This window comes from Oncorhynchus nerka, linkage group LG15 (genome assembly GCF_034236695.1).
Source record: "Oncorhynchus nerka isolate Pitt River linkage group LG15, Oner_Uvic_2.0, whole genome shotgun sequence".
Lineage (NCBI taxonomy): Eukaryota > Metazoa > Chordata > Actinopteri > Salmoniformes > Salmonidae > Oncorhynchus > Oncorhynchus nerka.
In genome coordinates this window covers 8,276,827-8,297,660 of record NC_088410.1, presented here as the reverse complement: position 1 = coordinate 8,297,660, position 20,834 = coordinate 8,276,827, and the positions used below count along the sequence as shown (strand labels likewise).

At 46.2% G+C, this 20,834-nt stretch overlaps 2 protein-coding genes across 2 annotated transcripts in view; one reads left to right on the top strand and one right to left on the bottom strand.

The window, feature by feature from the left end:
* LOC135559986 (bifunctional apoptosis regulator-like) overlaps window positions 1–10,854 on the top strand; it is a 34,285-nt gene extending 23,431 nt beyond the window's left edge. Inside the window, exons 7-9 of the mRNA XM_065000909.1 lie at window positions 704–886; window positions 2,317–2,513; window positions 4,835–10,854. Coding sequence (XP_064856981.1) covers window positions 704–886; window positions 2,317–2,513; window positions 4,835–5,027 — 573 coding nt within the window. The 3' untranslated portion in view covers window positions 5,028–10,854. The remainder of the gene's footprint in view (window positions 1–703; window positions 887–2,316; window positions 2,514–4,834) is intronic.
* A 3,920-nt stretch (window positions 10,855–14,774) lies between these two features.
* On the bottom strand, window positions 14,775–20,524 carry LOC115128055 (phospholipase A2-like). Its single transcript, XM_065000910.1, has 4 exons — window positions 19,638–20,524; window positions 18,908–19,136; window positions 15,377–15,483; window positions 14,775–15,021 (listed from the first exon to the last, which is right to left on the bottom strand). Exons 1-4 carry the CDS (start codon window positions 19,678–19,680, stop codon window positions 14,873–14,875), a joined length of 528 nt encoding a protein of 175 aa, XP_064856982.1. The 5' UTR covers window positions 19,681–20,524; the 3' UTR covers window positions 14,775–14,872.
* Between the last annotated feature and the right edge of the window lie 310 nt (window positions 20,525–20,834).

Genomic DNA, 20,834 nt, shown 5'->3' with positions numbered 1-20,834 from the left:
TCTACCCCTCTCCTGTCTCCCACCGTCTACCTCTCTCCTGTCTCCCTCTGTCTACCCCTCTCCTGTCTACCGCTCTCCTGTCTCCCTATGTCTACCCCTCTCCTGTCTCCCACCGTCTACCTCTCTCCTGTCTACCCCTCTCCTGTCTCCCTCTGTCTACCCCTCTCCTGTCTACCCCTCTCCTGTCTCCCACTGTCTACCCCTCTCCTGTCTCCCACTGTCTACCCCTCTCCTGTCTCCCACCGTCTACCCCTCTCCTGTCTACCCCTCTCCTGTCTACCCCTCTCCTGTCTACCTCTCTCCCTCTGTCTACCCCTCTCCTGTCTCCCTCTCTCCTGTCTACCTCTGTCTACCTCTGTCTACCCCTCTCCTGTCTCCCTCTCTCTTGTCTACCTCTGTCTACCTCTCTCCTGTCTCCCTCTGTCTACCTCTCCTCTCTCCCTCTGTCTACCCCTCTCCTCTCTCCCTCTGTCTACCCCTCTCCTGTCTACCCCTCTCCTCTCTCCCTCTGTCTACCCCTCTCCTGTCTCCCTCTCTCCTCTCTCCCTCTGTCTACCCCTCTCCTGTCTCCCTCTGTCTACCCCTCTCCTGTCTCCCTCTGTCTACCCCTCTCCTGTCTCCCCCTCTCCTGTCTCCCTCTGTCTACCCCTCTCCTGTCTCCCCCTCTCCTGTCTACCCCTCTCGTCTCTCAACCCCCCACCAGGCTGTGAATGCAGGTAAATCTCTGTTCCTGCTCTATGCTTTGAAGAGTTCTCCTCGCCTCACCATCCTCTACCTCTACCTCTTCGACTACTCCGAAACCTTCCTCCCCTTCCTGCACACCTGCTGCCCCGCCCTCTCACGCACCAGCGAGCCAATGGAGGACAGCCTCCCCCTCAACCACCAGGTACCATTGGACGGCTCAACTGTCACGTAGGATTGTATTTATTTGATAAATAAAGGTAGGCGTGTCGGTACGACTCCATACATAGACGACAACTAGATGTAGACTACTGTAGATGTAGATGTAGTCTGGTCATAGACAACTAGATGTAGACTACTGTAGATGTAGATGTAGTCTGGTCATAGACAACTAGACGTAGACTACTGTAGATGTAGTCTGGTCATAGACAACTAGACGTAGACTACTGTAGATGTAGTCTGGTCATAGACAACTAGATGTAGACTACTGTAGATGTAGTCTGGTCATAGACAACTAGATGTAGACTACTGTAGATGTAGTCTGGTCATAGACAACTAGACGTAGACTACTGTAGATGTAGTCTGGTCATAGACAACTAGATGTAGACTACTGTAGATGTAGTCAGTATGGCTGGTCATAGACAACTAGACGTAGACTACTGTAGATGTAGTCTGGTCATAGACAACTAGATGTAGACTACTGTATATGTAGTCTGGTCATAGACAACTAGACGTAGACTACTGTAGATGTAGTCAGTATGGCTGGTCATAGACAACTAGACGTAGACTACTGTAGATGTAGTCTGGTCATAGACAACTAGACGTAGACTACTGTAGATGTAGTCAGTATGGCTGGTCATAGACAACTAGACGTAGACTACTGTAGATGTAGTCTGGCCATAGACAACTAGACGTAGACTACTGTAGATGTAGTCTGGTCATAGACAACTAGACGTAGACTACTGTAGATGTAGTCTGGTCATACTGACGATATTGGTATATCTCCCCCACCCCCTCTCTCTCTCCCTCCACCCCCTCTCTCTCTCCCTCCACCCCCTCTCTCTCTCCCTCCACCCCCTCTCTCTCCCTCCACCCCCCTCTCTCTCTCCCTCCACCCCCCCTCTCTCTCTCCCTCCACCCCCCTCTCTCTCCCTCCCCCCTCTCTCCTCTCCCTCCACCCCCTCTCTCTCTCCCCCCACCCCCCTCTCCCCCCCTCTCTCTCTCCCTCCACCCCCTCTCTCCCTCCACCCCCCCCCTCTCTCTCTCTACCCCCCACCCCCTCTCTCTCTCTACCCCCCACCCCCTCTCTCTCTCTCTACACCCCCCTCTCTCTCTCTCCCTCCCTCCACCCCCTCTCTCTCCCTCCACCCCCTCTCTCTCTCCCTCCACCCCCTCTCTCTCTCCCTCCACCCCCTCTCTCTCTCCCCCACACCCCTCTCTCTCCCCCCACCCCCTCTCTCTCCCTCCACCCACCCCCTCTCTCTCTCCACCCCCCCCCTCTCTCTCCCTCCACCCCCCCTCTCTCTCCCTCCACCCCCTCTCTCTCCCTCCACCCCCCTCTCTCTCCCTCCACCCCCTCTCTCCCTCCCCCCCCCCCCTCTCTCTCCCTCCCCCACCCCCTCTCTCTCCCTCCAGGGGCACCCGAGCTGGCGCCAGTGGGCGGAGTTCCTAGTTAAGTACCTCCTCCTTCCGTACCAGCTGATCGCTGAGTTTGCCTGGGATTGGCTGTCGGTTCACTACTGGACGTCACGGTTCATCATCGTCAACGCCGTGCTGCTGTCTGTGCTGGAGGGCTGTGTCCTGTGGAGGTTCTATAACCGAGCTGAGATCAGGTACCGTGTTTCTCTCTGTCCGTCTCACTGTCTCCATCCCCGTCACACCAACTTTCTCTCTGTCCGTCTCACTGTCTCCATCCCCGTCACACCAACTGTCTCTCTGTCCGTCTCACTGTCTCCATCCCCGTCACACCAACTGTCTCTCTGTCCGTCTCACTGTCTCCATCCCCGTCACACCAACTTTCTCTCTGTCCGTCTCACTGTCTCCATCCCCGTCACACCAACTTTCTCTCTCTTTCTTTCATTCTCTCTAATCCTCTCTCATACTTTACCCTGAATTATCCATACTCATCCCTTCCTCTCTCCTCATCCCTCACTACCTCTCTCCCTCCTCATCTCACCCCTCACTACCTCTCTCCCTCTCTCCCCTCATCTCACCCCTCACTACCTCTCTCCTCCCTCTCTCCCCTCATCTCACCCCTCACTACCTCTCTCCTCCCTCATCTCACCCCTCACTACCTCTCTCCTCCCTCCCTCATCTCATCCCCCACTACCTCTCTCTCTCACACTCATCCCTTCCTCTCTACTTATCTCATCCTCACTACCTCTCTCCCTCCTCATCATCTCACCTCTCTCCCTCCCCTCACTACCTCTCTCCCTCCTCATCTCACCCCTCACTACCTCTCTCCCTCCTCATCTCTCCCTCCCTCACTACCCCTCCTCTCTCCCTCCTCATCTCACCCCTCACTACCTCTCTCCTCCTCATCTCCCTCCTCTCTCTCCTCCTCATCTCACCCCTCACTACCTCTCTCCCTCCTCATCTCACCCCTCACTACCTCTCTCCTCCCTCATCTCACCCCTCACTACCTCTCTCCTCCCTCATCTCACCCCTCACTACCTCTCTCCCTCCTCATCTCACCCCTCACTACCTCTCTCCCTCCTCATCTCACCCCTCACTACCTCTCTCCTCCCTCATCTCACCCCTCACTACCCCTCTCCCTCATCTCATCTCACCCCTCACTATCCCTACCTCTCTCTCTCTCTCTCCTCATCTCATCCCTCACTACCTCTCTCCTCCCTCATCTCACCCCTCACTACCCCTCTCCCTCCTCATCTCACCCCTCACTACCTCTCTCTCTCTCCTCATCTCACCCCTCACTACCCCTCTCTCTCCTCATCTCACCCCTCACTACCTCTCTCCTCCCTCATCTCATCCCTCACTACCTCTCTCCCTCCTCATCTCATCCCTCCTACCCCTCTCTCTCTCTCTCCTCATCTCACCCCTCACTACCCCTCTCCCTCCTCATCTCACCCCTCACTACTCTCTCTCTCCCCCTCATCCCATCCCTCACAACCTCTCTCTCTCGCCCCTCATCTCATCCCTCACTACCTCTCTCTCACACTCATGCCTTCCTCTCTCCTCATCTCATCCCTCACTACTCTCTCTCTCACACTCATCCCTTCCTCTCTCCTCATCTCATCCCCCACTACCCCTCTCCCTCCTCATTTCACCCCTCACTACCCCTCTCTCTCCTCATCTCACCCCTCACTACCCCTCTCTCTCCTCATCTCACCCCTCACTACCTCTCTCCCCTCATCTCACCCCTCACTACCTCTCTCCTCCCTCATCTCATCCCTCACTACCTCTCTCCCTCCTCATCTCACCCCTCACTACCTCTCTCTCCTCCTCATCTCACCCCTCACTACCTCTCTCTCTCCCCCTTACCCTCATCCCTCACTACCCCCCTCTCTCTCCCCCTTACCTCATCCCTCACTACCCCCTCTCTCCCCCTTACCTCATCCCTCACTACCCCTCTCTCTCCCCCTTACCTCATCCCTCACTACCCCTCTCTCCCCCTTCCCTCATCCCTCACTACCCCTCTCTCTCCCCCTTACCTCATCCCTCACTACCCCTCTCTCTCCCCCTTACCTCATCCCTCACTACCCTCTCTCTCTCCCCCTTACCTCATCCCCCTCCCTCTCTCTCCACCATCTCGGCATAGTGAGTTGTTTAATGTAATGGAGTCTCCCTCTCCCCTCCAGGAGTCTCCCTCTCTCTCCCCCTTACCTCATCCCTCACTACCCCTCTCTCTCCCCCTTACCTCATCCCTCACTACCTCTCTCCCTCCTCATCTCACCCCTCACTACCTCTCTCCCTCCTCATCTCACCCCTCACTCTCCCTCTCTCTCTCCCCCTTACCCTCATCCCTCACTACCCCTCTCTCTCCCCCTTACCTCATCCCTCACTACCCCTCTCTCCCCCTTACCTCATCCCTCACTACCCCTCTCTCTCCCCCCTTACCTCATCCCTCACTACCCCTCCACCATCTTGGCATAGTGAGTTGTTTAATGTAATGGAGTCTCCCTCTCCCCTCCAGGAGTCTCCCTCAGAAGATGTGGGGTCACCTGTGGAGGATGTCCTCCCAGGGTTTTGCCTTCGCCCTGTTCTGGCCGGTGGTCCCTCAGTTTGTGTGTAACTGTCTGTTCTACTGGGCTCTGTATTTCAACCCCATCATCAACATAGACCTGGTGGTGCAGCAGCTAATGCACCCGGACACACGAGGGCCGTGAAGGACTGGCCGGCTCCCTACGTAGCGCACTACTTCTGAGTCCCTATGGGGTAGTGCACTACTTCCGAGTCCCTATGGGGTAGCGCACTACTTCTGAGTCCCTATGGGGTAGTGCACTACTTCTGAGTCCCTATGGGGTAGTGCACTACTTCTGACCAGAGTCCCTATGGTGGTAGCGCACTACTTCTGAGTCCCTATGGGGTAGTGCACTACTTCTGACCAGAGTCCCTATGGTGGTAGCGCACTACTTCAGAGTCCCTATGGGGTAGTGCACTACTACCATAGGGGGACTCTGGTGAAAAGGAGTGCACTATATAGGGAATAGGTACATAAGAGCCATGAGTGAGGAGGTACCGTGTAAACACAGGATGTGTCTTTTAAATGGCCCCCTATTCCCTTTATAGTGCACTACCCATAGGGACTCTGGTCAGAAGTAGTGCACTATGTAGGGAATAGGGTGCCAAGTGCCATAAATGAGGAGATACTATGGCCTGCCTCCCAAATGGCTCCTTATGGGGCCCACTGTGAAGGGAATATAATGCCAGTGTAGCCCACAGTATCATAGCAACGGGATGGATGCCAGCGTAGCCCGCAGTATCATAGCAACGGGATGGATGCCAGCGTAGCCCGCAGTATCATAGCAACGGGATGGATGCCAGCGTAGCCCGCAGTTTCATAGCAACGGGAAGGATGCCAGCGTAGCCCACAGTATCATAGCAACGGGATGGATGCCAGCGTAGCCCGCAGTTTCATAGCAACGGGAAGGATGCCAGCGTAGCCCGCAGTTTCATAGCAACGGGATGGATGCCAGCGTAGCCCGCAGTATCATAGCAACGGGAAGGATGCCAGCGTAGCCCACAGTATCATAGCAACGGGATGGATGCCCGCAGTTTCATAGCAACGGGAAGGATGCCAGTGTAGCCCGCAGTATCATAGCAACGGGAAGGATGCCAGCGTAGCCCACAGTATCATAGCAACGGGAAGGATGCCAGCGTAGCCCACAGTATCATAGCAACGGGAAGGATGCCAGCGTAGCCCGCAGTATCATAGCAATGGGAAGGATGCCAGTGTAGCCCGCAGTATCATAGCAACGGGAAGGATGCCAGCGTAGCCCACAGTATCATATCAAAGGGAAGGATGCCAGCGTAGCCCACAGTTTCATAGCAACGGGAAGGATGCCAGTGTAGCCCGCAGTATCATAGCAACGGGAAGGATGCCAGCGTAGCCCACAGTATCATATCAAAGGGAAGGATGCCAGCGTAGCCCACAGTATCATAGCAACGGGAAGGATGCCAGCGTAGCCCGCAGTATCATAGCAACGTTATAGATGCCAGCGTAGCCCGCAGTATCATAGCAACGGGATGAATTCCAGCGTAGCCCACCGTATCATAGCAACAGGCAGCCATCTGTGAGCCAGACAAACCAATGTCTTAATGTGTGTGTGTCTCAAAAGGCTCACTATTCCCTATATTATAGTGAACTACTTTTGACCCGGGACCGTAGGAAGCCCCATAGAGCTCTGGTCAACAGCAGTGCACTATATAGGGAATGGGTTACCAATGGAGACGCAGACCAAGTTCTGTATAATATTGGATGGTTTCTCCTAATGTCTTAATTAAAGTGGTATGTTTAAGCAATAAGGCCAGAGGGGCTGTGGTATATGGCCAATATACCACGGCTGAGGGCTGTTCTTAATGCACGACGCATCGCGGAGTAGCCTAGTGGTTAGAGCGTTGGGACAGTAACCGAAAGGTTGCTAGATCGAATCCCCGAGCTGTCGTTCTGAACAAGGCAGTTAACCCACTGTTCCTAGGCAGTCATTGTAAATAAGAATTTGTTCTTATTAACTGACTTGCCTAGTTAAATAACGGTTAAATAAATAAAATATATATATTTTTTAAATCCACAAACCCCCGAGTAGCATTATTGCTATTATAAACTGGTTAACAACGTAATGTTGTCATACCCGTGGTATACGGTCTGATATACCACAGCTATCAGCCAATAAGCATTCAGGGCTCGAATCACCCAGTTTATAAATATAATATATATTTAATGAGGGTAATTCATATTGAAGGGAGGAGGTTGTGTGTTTGTCTGTCTGTTATGGGGGTCAGTGGTAATAACTAGAGAGGGTTGATATGATTCTGTTATGGGGGTCAGTGGTAATAACTAGAGAGGGTTGATGATTCTGTTATGGGGGTCAGTGGTAATAACTAGAGAGGGTTGATATGATTCTGTTATGGGGGTCAGTGGTAATAACTAGAGAGGGTTGATATGATTCTGTTATGGGGGTCAGCGGTAATAACTGTAAGAAACCTGTTCCTGGAGAGATACCCTCCTGTAGGTTTTCATTCCAACCCTGTTCCTGGAGAGATACCCTCCTGTAGGTTTTCATTCCAACCCTGTTCCTGGAGAGATGCCCTCCTGTAGGTTTAAACTCCAACCCTGTTCCTGGAGAGATACCCTCCTGTAGGTTTTCATTCCAACCCTAGTTGCAACTAACCAGATTCATTTTATCAGCCAGCTAATTTGTAGAATCAGGTCTGCTAGCTCTCCAAGAACAGGGTTGGAGATAAAACCTACAGGAGGGTAGCTCTCCAAGAACAGGGTTGGAGATAAAACCTACAGGAGGGTAGCTCTCCAAGAACAGGGTTGGAGTTAAAACCTACAGGAGGGTAGCTCTCCAAGAACAGGGTTGGAGATAAAACCTACAGGAGGGTAGCTCTCCAAGAACAGGGTTGGAGTTAAAACCTACAGGAGGGTAGCTCTCCAGGAACAGGGTTGGAGATAAAACCTACAGGAGGGTAGGGGCCTAGGTTCTTGTTAGTTTTATTCTGACACCCTGTCCTATTCCCTATGTAGTGCAGTGAGCACTATATTTGACCAGAACCTCTGTAGGGAATAGGGGTGCCACAACATTCTGTTTCCATGGTGACGTGGAGCTCAGCTTGTCTCGTTGGAAGGCAACACACATAATGCCTTTTTTTTTTTCTTTTTACAAGGTTACTTAAAAAAAATGTTTTTAAGTTAAGCACTTGAGTTTCATATGGTAATCGTAAATAAAAACTATTTCTACTTCCTGCATTCAGAAAGAGTTTAAACATGGCGATATCCAGCTGTTGTCATTTTCAATTGAAGGAAATCACCTGTTTGAGTGTTCGTCCCAAATGGCACCCGATTCCCTATGTAGTGCACTACTTTTGACCAGGGCCTAGAGGGTAAGCCATAGGGCCTTGGTCAAAAATAGGGCACTTACATAGGGAAGAGGGTGCCGTTTGGGATGGACGCTGGGACAGGTGGGACTCCATTGTTTAACATAAAAGGGCTATCGCTATGGCCTGAAGGATGTTTTATGTTTGTTTGTGACAAAATGTTAAAATGGTGTTTTAAATTGTCAATTAGTTTAATTGTTCATGGATAGGTTCATTCTTTCCCACCTGTCCTGAGGTTGGTTGGTTTCTAATTGCGTAGATTGAATTATTAAATATCTGTCTTTAAAAAAAATATATATTCTCATTTATTTTTTCATTTTGTGGAATTCAACCACTTTTCTGTAAGTTGTGGTCTATATAGGGGCGGCAGGTAGCCTGGTGGTTAGAGTGTAGGGGCGGCAGGTAGCCTAGTGGTTAGAGTGTAGGGGCGGCAGGTAGCCTAGTGGTTAGAGTGTAGGGGCGGCAGGTAGCCTGGTGGTTAGAGTGTGTAGGGGCGGCAGGTAGCCTAGTGGTTAGAGTGGAGGGGTGGCAGGTAGCCTAGTGGTTAGAGTGTAGGGGCGGCAGGTAGCCTAGTGGTTAGAGTGGAGGGGTGGCAGGTAGCCTGGTGGTTAGAGTGTAGGGGCGGCAGGTAGCCTAGTGGTTAGAGTGTAGGGGGGCAGGTAACCTAGTGGTTAGAGTGTAGGGGCGGCAGGTAGCCTAGTGGTTAGAGTGTAGGGGCGGCAGGTAGCCTAGTGGTTAGAGTGTAGGGGCGGCAGGTAGCCTAGTGGTTAGAGTGTAGGGGCGGCAGGTAGCCTAGTGGTTAGAGTGTAGGGGCGGCAGGTAGCCTAGTGGTTAGAGTGTAGAGGCGGCAGGTAGCCTAGTGGTTAGAGTGTAGGGGCGGCAGGTAGCCTAGTGGTTAGAGTGTAGAGGAGACAGGTAGCCTAGTGGTTAGAGTGTAGGGGCGGCAGGTAGCCTAGTGGTTAGAGTTGGGCCAGTAACCGAAAGGTTGCTAGATTGAATCCCCCGAGCTGACAAGGTAAAAAAATTGTCCGTTCTGCCCCTAAACAAGGCAGTTTAACCCACTGTTCCTAGGCCATCATTGTAAATAAGAATGTGTTCTTAACTGACTTGCCTGGTTAAATATAAGGGATGCCATTTGGGACAAACTAAGTTGTATACTGGAGATGATGAATGAGGTTTAACAGTGGTGGAATGTCCCCTTTAATTAAACTGGTAGTACTACTTCTGGTGCACTGTGATTCCCTCTGACGCGTTACCATGGCGAGGTTTAACAGTGGTGGAATGTCCCCTTTAATTAAACTGGTAGTACTACTTCTGGTGCACTGTGATTCCCTCTGACGCGTTACCATGGCGAGGTTTAACAGTGGTGGAATGTCCCCTTTAATTAAACTGGTAGTACTACTTCTGGTGCACTGTGATTCCCTCTGACGCGTTACCATGGCGAGGTTTAACAGTGGTGGAATGTCCCCTTTAATTAAACTGGTAGTACTACTTCTGGTGCACTGTGATTCCCTCTGATGCGTTACCATGGTGAGGTTTAACAGTGGTGGAATGTCCCCTTTAATTAAACTGGTAGTACTACTTCTGGTGCACTGTGATTCCCTCTGACGCGTTACCATGGTGAGGTTTAACAGTGGTGGAATGTCCCCTTTAATTAAACTGGTAGTACTACTTCTGGTGCACTGTGATTCCCTCTGATGCGTTACCATGGTGAGGTTTAACAGTGGTGGAATGTCCCCTTTAATTAAACTGGTAGTACTACTTCTGGTGCACTGTGATTCCCTCTGATGCGTTACCATGGTGAGGTTTAACAGTGGTGGAATGTCCCCTTTAATTAAACTGGTAGTACTACTTCTGGTGCACTGTGATTCCCTCTGACGCGTTACCATGGTGAGGTTTAACAGTGGTGGAATGTCCCCTTTAATTAAACTGGTAGTACTACTTCTGGTGCACTGTGATTCCCTCTGACACGTTACCATGGTGAGGTTTAACAGTGGTGGAATGTCCCCTTTAATTAAACTGGTAGTACTACTTCTGGTGCACTGTGATTCCCTCTGACGCGTTACCATGGTGAGGTTTAACAGTGGTGGAATGTCCCCTTTAATCAAACTGGTAGTACTACTTCTGGTGCACTGTGATTCCCTCTGACGCGTTACCATGGTGAGGTTTAACAGTGGTGGAATGTCCCCTTTAATTAAACTGGTAGTACTACTTCTGGTGCACTGTGATTCCCTCTGACGCGTTACCATGGTGAGGTTTAACAGTGGTGGAATGTCCCCTTTAATTAAACTGGTAGTACTACTTCTGGTGCACTGTGATTCCCTCTGATGCGTTACCATGGTGAGGTTTAACAGTGGTGGAATGTCCCCTTTAATTAAACTGGTAGTACTACTTCTGGTGCACTGTGATTCCCTCTGACGCGTTACCATGGTGAGGGTGCACAACCATTTTTGCTACACCCGCAATAACATCTGCTAAATATGTGTATGTGACAAACCAAATGTCATTTGACTGTGATTCCCTCTGATGCGTTACCTGGGTTGTTCTGGTTTCTCCCAAAAAATGAAGACTTAGCAAACAAACAAATGAATAAAATACTTTTTTTTTAAAGAATATTATGAAACTTTGTGTTTGTTCCAAAGATTTTTTCCTACAGATGAGATGAGAGAGAATGTATTTTTGTTTTAGGCCTACAGATGAGATGAGAGAATGTATTTTTGTTTTAGGCCTAGAGATGAGATGAGAGAATGTATTTTTGTTTTAGGCCTAGAGATGAATGTATTTTTGTTTTAGGCCTAGAGATGAGATGAGAGAATGTATTTTTGTTTTAGGCCTACAGATGAGATGAGAGAATATATTTTTGTTTTAGGCCAGATGAAATCACGCCATTAGATTCTAACACGAGCACACCAACAATTTGACGGCGTTGTTTTGGAGCAATGCCGTCATATCGCTGTGGGATTCTAACACACACACCATTAGATTCTAACACACACACACACACACACACACACCATTAGATTCTAACACACACACCATTAGATTCTGACACACACACCATTAGACTAACACACACCATTAGACTAACACACACACCATTAGATTCTAACACACACACACACCATTAGATTCTGACACACACACCATTAGATTCTAACACACACACCATTAGATTCTAACACACACACCATTAGATTCTAACACACACACCATTAGATTCTAACACACACACCATTAGATTCTAACACACACCATTAGATTCTAACACACACACACCATTAGATTCTAACACACCATTAGATTCTAACACACACACCATTAGATTAACACACACCATTAGATTCTAACACACACACACCATTAGATTCTAACACACACACACCATTAGATTCTAACACACACACACCATTAGATTCTAACACACACACCATTAGATTCTGACACACACACCATTATATTCTAACACACCATTAGATTCTAACACACACACACCATTAGATTCTAACACACACACCATTAGATTCTAACACACACATTAGATTCTAACACACACACACCATTAGATTCTAACACACACACCATTAGATTCTAACACACACACACCATTAGATTCTAACACACACACACCATTAGATTCTAACACACACACCATTAGATTCTAACACACACACACCATTAGATTCTAACACACACACCATTAGATTCTAACACACCATTCTAACACACACACCATTATATTCTAACACACACACCATTAGATTCTAACACACACACCATTAGATTAACACACACATCATTAGATTAACACACACACACCATTAGATTATGACACACCATTAGACTCTAACACACACACCATTATATTCTAACACACCATTAGATTCTAACACACACACCATTAGATTCTAACACACACATCATTAGATTCTAACACACACACACCATTAGATTCTAACACACACACACCATTAGATTCTAACACACACACACCATTAGATTCTAACACACACACCATTAGATTAACACACACACCATTAGATTCTAACACACACACACCATTAGATTATGACACACACATCATTAGATTCTAACACACACACACCATTAGATTCTAACACACACACACCATTAGATTCTAACACACACACACCATTAGATTCTAACACACACACACCATTAGATTCTAACACACACACACACACCATTAGATTCTAACACACACACCATTAGATTCTAACACACACACCATTAGATTCTAACACACACACACCATTAGATTCTAACACACACACACCATTAGATTCTAACACACACACCATTAGATTCTAACACACACACACCATTAGATTCTAACACACACACCATTAGATTCTAACACACACACACCATTAGATTCTAACACACACACCATTAGATTCTAACACACACACCATTAGATTCTAACACACCATTAGATTCTAACACACACACACCATTAGATTCTAACACACACACACCATTAGATTCTAACACACACACACACACACCATTAGATTCTAACACACACACCATTAGATTCTAACACACACACACCATTAGATTCTAACACACACACACCATTAGATTCTAACACACACACACCATTAGATTCTAACACACACACACCATTAGATTCTAACACACACACACACACACACCATTAGATTCTAACACACACACACACACCATTAGATTCTAACACACACACACCATTAGATTCTAACACACACACCATTAGATTCTAACACACACACACCATTAGATTCTAACACACACACACCATTAGATTCTAACACACACACCATTAGATTCTAACACACACACACCATTAGATTCTAACACACACACACCATTAGATTCTAACACACACACACCATTAGATTCTAACACACACACACCATTAGATTCTAACACACACACACCATTAGATTCTAACACACACACACCATTAGATTCTAACACACACACCATTAGATTCTAACACACACACCATTAGATTCTAACACACACACCATTAGATTCTAACACACACACACCATTAGATTCTAACACACACACACCATTAGATTCTAACACACACACACCATTAGATTCTAACACACACACACCATTAGATTCTAAACACATTCACACACCATTAGATTCTAACACACACACCATTAGATTCTAACACACACACACCATTAGATTCTAACACACACACACCATTAGATTCTAACACACACACACCATTAGATTCTAACACACACACCATTAGATTCTAACACACACACACCATTAGATTCTAACACACACACACCATTAGATTCTAACACACACACCATTAGATTCTAACACACACACCATTAGATTCTAACACACACACCATTAGATTCTAACACACACACCATTAGATTCTAACACACACACCATTAGATTCTAACACACACACCATTAGATTCTAACACACACACACCATTAGATTCTAACACACACACACCATTAGATTCTAACACACACACACACACACCATTAGATTCTAACACACACACACACCATTAGATTCTAACACACACACCATTAGATTCTAACACACACACCATTAGACTCTGACACACCATTAGACTCTAACACACACACACCATTAGACTCTAACACACACACCATTAGACTCTGACACACCATTAGATTCTAACACACACACCATTAGATTCTAACACACACACCATTAGACTCTGACACACCATTAGACTCTGACACACCATTAGACTCTGACACACCATTAGACTCTAACACACACACCATTAGACTCTAACACACCATTAGACTCTAACACACCATTAGACTCTAACACACACACCATTAGACTCTGACACACCATTAGACTCTAACACACACACCATTAGACTCTAACACACACACCATTAGATTCTAACACACACACACCATTAGACTCTAACACACCATTAGACTCTAACACACCATTAGATTCTAACACACACACACCATTAGATTCTAACACACACACACACACACACCATTAGATTCTAACACACACACACACCATTAGATTCTAACACACACACCATTAGACTCTGACACACCATTAGACTCTAACACACACACACCATTAGACTCTAACACACACACCATTAGACTCTGACACACCATTAGATTCTAACACACACACCATTAGACTCTGACACACCATTAGATTCTAACACACACACCATTAGACTCTGACACACCATTAGACTCTGACACACCATTAGACTCTGACACACACACACCATTAGATTAACACACACACACCATTAGATTAACACACACACCATTAGATTCTAATACACCATTAGAATAATGTCCTTACTGTGTTCTTTTGTACGTTGAAAATGTCAGTCTACAAGCTGTTTATAGAACTGCTGTCTGAGTCCTCAGTCATGGACTTAATGATACACCCCCAGCAGGTCTGTCATGGTGATATAATCACACTGTTAATCAGACCCATGGGCCGTGCCCATCAGACAGACAGAGGGTAAAGTACTGTAGGTCTTTATTACACACACACCACTAGCCAGGACAAACAAGAGAAAACACTAGTCTCTCTCACACACACACACACTGTGTAACAGCATCAGTGACGGGTACAGGTGGGCTGTTCATATCCACACATGAAGTCGGGCCAGACAGAGTATTTAGGGATGAAGGGAGCTCTCCTCAGACACCTGGCCGCCTCCCGGTCACACCTGCACAGAATCTTGTCACACCTGTTCTTCAGAGACTCTAGAACCACCGGACAGAACACAACAGGGTGGAATTTAGAATTCTTAGAATGCAATAGGACTAAATAGAATGCAATAGGACTGTATTTGTCACATTATCGATGGAAAATTGCCCCTTGGCTTCAGACCTGGAAATACAGCTTGTATCCACGGTTGTTACTGGTTACCACAGTCAGAATTGGCTACATCATAAACATACATGTTCTTTGAGCTCTTCAGTTAAGGTTAGGGTTAGGCATAATGATGAACCACTATCCTAGAGAGTGCTTAGGAGTACAGAAATACAGTGTTGCATTATGGGGTGTGTAGTTAATACAGAAATACAGTGTTGAATTATGGGGATGTGTAGTTTGTACCGCAGTTGGACATCTTGTTCTCACAGGTCCACTGGTACTTGTCCGTCTTGGTCTGACAACCCAGATTCTCAGCCTTCCCATAGCAACAGTCATGTTTGTGACAGCACCTTGTGGACAGAAAATAACACAATCGTGTTGTTGATGGGAGTTAACTCTGGTACAATGTATAATTTCTCAGTGCTTTATGTAAATCTAGTCTGCTATACAATCCATTATGTGAGGACAATGGCTTTGGGTTGTGTTCTCTTCAGCCTCGGATTATGTAGTAGCTCATCAACAAAAGCAGAATTCAGTCCATATTTTTCCAAGCTCAAAATGGAAGGCCTGAGAAACTATCTGTTGGCCATGGGACAGGAGACAGCTGGTCCGGATCTAGCCTTTTGGGGGGGGTCCTAACCCGAGATTTGGTCAACTATTAGGCAAACTATTAGAATTTTAGCAACCAGAAAATGGCTGGGAGATTTCTACATTTTGCACCTTTTAATGATATCTGTGAGTGTGACTAACAAAATCAATTGGGGCCCCCTGGAGGTCAGGCCCCCTGGAGGTCAGGCCCCCTGGGCACGTGCCCTGAATGCCTAGCCACTATTTGGCCATGATTCCTACAAGTTTACATACAGTTGAAGTCAGAAGTTTACAGACACTTAGGTTGGAGTCATTAAAACTACTTTACATACACTTAGGTTGGAGTCATTAAAACTAGCTTACATACACTTAGGTTGGAGTCATTAAAACCAGTTTACATACACTTAGGTTGGAGTCATTAAAACTAGTTTACATACACTTAGGTTGGATTCATTAAATCTAGTTTACATACACTTAGGTTGGAGTCATTAAAACTAGTTTACATACACTTAGGTTGGAGTCATTAAATCTTGTTTTTCAACAACCACACCACAAATTTCTTGATGACAAACTATAGTTTTGGAAAGTTGGTTAGGACATCTACTTTGTGTATGACACAAGTAATTTTTCCAACAATTGTTTACAGACAGATTATTTCACTTATAATTCATTGTATCAATTCCAGTGGGTCAGATGTTTACATACACTAAGTTGACTGTGCCTTTAAACAGCTTGGAAAATTCCAGAAAATGATGTCATGGCTTTAGAAGCTTCTGATAGGCTAATTGACATCATTTGAGTCAATTGGAGGTGTACCTGTGGATGTATTTCAAGGCCTACCTTCAAACTCAGTGCCTCTTTGCTTGACATCATGGGAAAATAAAAATAAATTAGCTAAGATTTTTTTGTTGTAGACCTCCACAAGTCTGGTTCATCCTTGGGAGCAATTTCCAAACACCTGAAGGTACCACGTTAATCTGTACAAACACCATGGGACCACGCAGCCGTCATACCGCTCAGGAAGGAAAATGCGAAAAATGCAAATCAATCCCAGAACAACAGCAAAGGACCTTGTGAACATGTTGGAGGAAACGGGTACAAAAGTATCTATATCCACAGTAAAACGAGTCCTATTTCGACATAACCTGAAAGGTCGCTCAGCAAGGAAGAAGCCACTGCTCCAAAACGGCCATAAAAAAAGCCAGATTATGGTTTGCAATTGCACATGGGGACAAAGATTGTACTTTTTGGAGAAATGTCCTCTGGTATGATGAAACAAAAATAGAACTGTTTGGCCATAATGACCATCGTTATGTTTAGAGGAAAAAGGGGAGGCTTTCAAGCCGAAGAACACCATCCCAACCGTGAAGAATGGGAGTGGCAGCATCATGTTGTGGGGGTGCTTTGCTGCAGGAGGGACTGGTGCACTTCACAAAATAGATGGCATCATGAGGTAGGACAATTATGTGGATATATTGAAGCAACATCTCAAGACATCAGTCAGGAAGTTAAAGCTTGGTGGTAAATGGGTCTTCCAAATGGACAATGACCCCAAGCATACTTCCAAAGTTGTGGCAAAATGGCTTAAGGACAACAAAGTCACGGTATTGGTGTTGCCATCACAAAGCCCTGACCTCAATCCTATATAAAATTTGTGGGCAGAACTGAAAAAGCATGTGCAAAAAAGGAGGCCTAAAAACCTGACTCAGTTACACCAGCTCTGTCAGGAGGAATGGGCCAAAATTCACCCAACTTATTGTGGGAAGCTCGTGGAAGGCTACCCAAAATGTTTGACCGAAGTTTAAATTGTTTAAGGGCAATGCTATCAAATACTAATTGAGTGTATGTAAACTTCTGACCCACTGAGAACGTGAAGAAAGAAATAAAAGCTGAAATAAATCATTCTCTCTACTATTGTTCTGACATTTCACATTCTTAAAATAAAGTGGTGACCTAAGAAAGCATTTTTTTTTTTACTAGGATCAAATGTCAGGAATTGTGAAAAACTGAGTTTAAATGTATTTGGCTAAAGTGTATGTAAACTTCTGACTTCAACTCTAACTGGATAGACTCATTTACCAATCTGAAAATGGTTAGCTGATATCTCTAATTGAGTGACTGTCAGTGACTGTCAAAACAACAGGGAAAACGGCTGTTGTTCCACACAACCTCGAACTGTACACCTCTCACTGTACACCTCTCACTGTACACCTCTAACTGTACACCTCTCACTGTACACCTCTCACTGTACACCTCTCACTGTACACCTCTCACTGTACACCTCTCACTGTACACCTAACTGTACACCTCTCACTGTACACTTCTCACTGTACACCTCTAACTGTACACCTCTCACTGTACACCTCTCACTGTACACCTCTCACTGTACACCTAACTGTACACCTCTCACTGTACACCTCTCACTGTACACCTCTAACTGTACACTCACTGTACACCTCTCACTGTACACACCTCTGTACACTGTAACACACCTCACTGTACACCTCTCACTGTACACCTCTAACTGTACACCTCTCACTGTACACCTAACTGTACACCTCTCACTGTACACCTCTCACTGTACACCTCTCACTGTACACCTAACTGTACACCTCTCACTGTACACCTCTCACTGTACACCTCTCACTGTACACCTCTCACTGTACACCTCTCACTGTACACCTCTCACTGTACACCTCTCACTGTACACCTCTTCTTACTCTCAACAGTGAGTTGAGACACCGACTGAGTTCCTAAAATAAAATACATGTATTGTTGGGTGGGGCCAAAAGCCACCGCTTACGTTGCTTATGTTGCTTATGCCTGGATCCGGCCCTGACAGACAGAACATTACAGCATGTTGATTATGTTGCTTATGCCTGGATCCGGCCCTGGCAGACAGAACATTACAGCATGAAATTACTGTTTGTAGATATTCATGGTCTGTGGATGTATTTAGAAATCAGAGTTGGTGCCAACCGGGTTTGTGCCAAGCCACAGCTGTAATTAAACCAGGGCTAAGTGCTGAGTCCCAGTAGACTTTTGACCAGGGCCAACCAGCCCTGGTCCAGTAGTAGCTCTGTGTGTGTGTGATGGTACTCACCAGTCAGCCTTGTCTCGGGGCCATCCCTGGCCTCCCAGCCCTGGTCCAGTAGTAGCTCTCTCTGTGTGTGTGATGGTACTCACCAGTCAGCCTTGTCTCGGGGCCATCCCTGGCCTCCCAGCCCGCAGTAACATCCATACATGATGTAAGCCACCGCTGACCTCCCAGTGCTGCATTTAACGACGCCCGCCAACTCCAACAAGCCCCGCTTGTCCCGCCGCCGCCATCGCTCCGGTAACGGGGAGGTGACTGTCGGTGTTGTCGCTAACTCAGTCCCTTCGTAAGATCTGGTTATCCCGTCGATAACATGCTCTAAATTTAGATTGTAAAAGGTATTGTTAAATAAACGGTTGATGTATTCACTATAACCGTTGTGAGTGTGTGTGTACTTACAGAGAGACAAACACACACAAGCTACACTGTGCAACAAACTAAATTGATGTACAATTTGACGGCTTTGTTTTTTGGAGAAATGTTCTCATATTGCTGTAAGATTCTAACACGTACACGCCAACTTTCCCCTGCTCTGTAGGCTGTCCTAGACCAGACAGTCTGCTGTACAATGCAGGGATTCACCTGTATGACAAATACATATATAAAACTGTTTTGTGTCTTAAAGAATGAAAATCCCTTTTATTAATGGCCTATAGCCTTCTCCCCTGTGGGCATATGTGTAGCCATTCCAATTTACGCACAGCTTTTTTTTGCTTTTCTGAAAATAACCACGCAATACAATTTGATATCAATGCTGTTGTTTAGATACAATTGTGTAAAACTTACTTTCCTGAAAGTGAAAGAGAACAGAACACTTACCGGAGAACAGAAGCAGAGCGAGGTATAAAGCAGACATCTCCATGCAAGCCACGCGCCTAGTAATGGTCTTCTGTTCTAGAACGCGTCAGTTTATGACCGCGTTTCCCAAACTAGGGCTCGCGACTCCACGTGAGGTCGACTGATATGAACATGGGGTTGCGGGAGCAGAGACGACCATCATTCAGTTTTGAGCCCCACATTTTTAGGACTTTAAGGGTTAGGGTTGTCAAATCACGTTATATTTAAGGTAGCTTTGATTGGACTGATCATGTCAACATCTTACTTTCAAAATCGTAACTAGCAGTCATCATCATGACAGTCGACAATCTACTGGCAAATCCTTTTTAATCATTGCCATATTAAGATAAATAATTTAGAGAAATCATCGGCCATTGAACATAAAGATTACACATCGAACTGGAAATCGCAAATTCAACAATGAATCTCTTGGAAGGAATAAGTAGCTCCAACTCCAAGCATTGCAAAGCAACCACGAACGAATGGAGTGGCTGTGTGTTTAATTTCAGAGTTCCCACCATAAATCCAGAGAATGACAGACTTGGATGATAAAGTTTGATGACAGAATTTGCCCAAAAAAGGGGCGCTGCGCCACCTTCACAAGGTGAGGTGTTGGGACTATGCTGTTGGGACAGCTTTATGTAGGCCCTAACAGTTTGAGGGCACCGTTTGTCACCGTTATAGTGCAATGAATGTATTGTTTAGTGTTGTGTAGTGGCTTTGCTGGCCGGCAGCCCACATTGCTTTTGCTTTCTCCACCAAGATGTACATGCTGAAGTCGCCACTGTGCGGGAGAATTGACCAAATCCGGACGAAAAAAAATGTATATACAGTATGTACAATAAATAGCATACAATATTATAATATTGTATTTGTATTTCAAAATCATTGTAATGTGATCAACCTTCAAAATCTAAATGAACCTTTTTCAAATCTAAAAGATCAAATGAAACCAGAGCGCGGCCTTAGATCATGGGAAAGGGCCAGAGGCCGCACTTGACCGGGGCACTTGAATCGTTCCCACAGTGAATGGCTCGGCTCATTATGCGATGAAACCACGACATTATTGCAGACTTTGATAATACCGGTTGATATGGTAATAACAATTTGTGGTCAGGCAGAGGCACAGAAACTCACACCAATAGCTTTTTTCAGATAACATTGCTAAACTAAGTATTT

Excerpts from the sequence above, each read along its gene's own strand:
- LOC115128055 (XM_065000910.1), bottom strand. The coding sequence starts at position 19,680 with ATGGAGATGTCTGCTTTATACCTCGCTCTGCTTCTGTTCTCCG. Across the intron at positions 15,484-18,907 it reads CCCCGAGACAAGGCTGACTG|GTGCTGTCACAAACATGACT; the intron begins GTGAGTACCATC and ends TCTGTCCACAAG. Across the intron at positions 15,022-15,376 it reads GAACAAGATGTCCAACTGCG|AGTCTCTGAAGAACAGGTGT; the intron begins GTACAAACTACA and ends CGGTGGTTCTAG.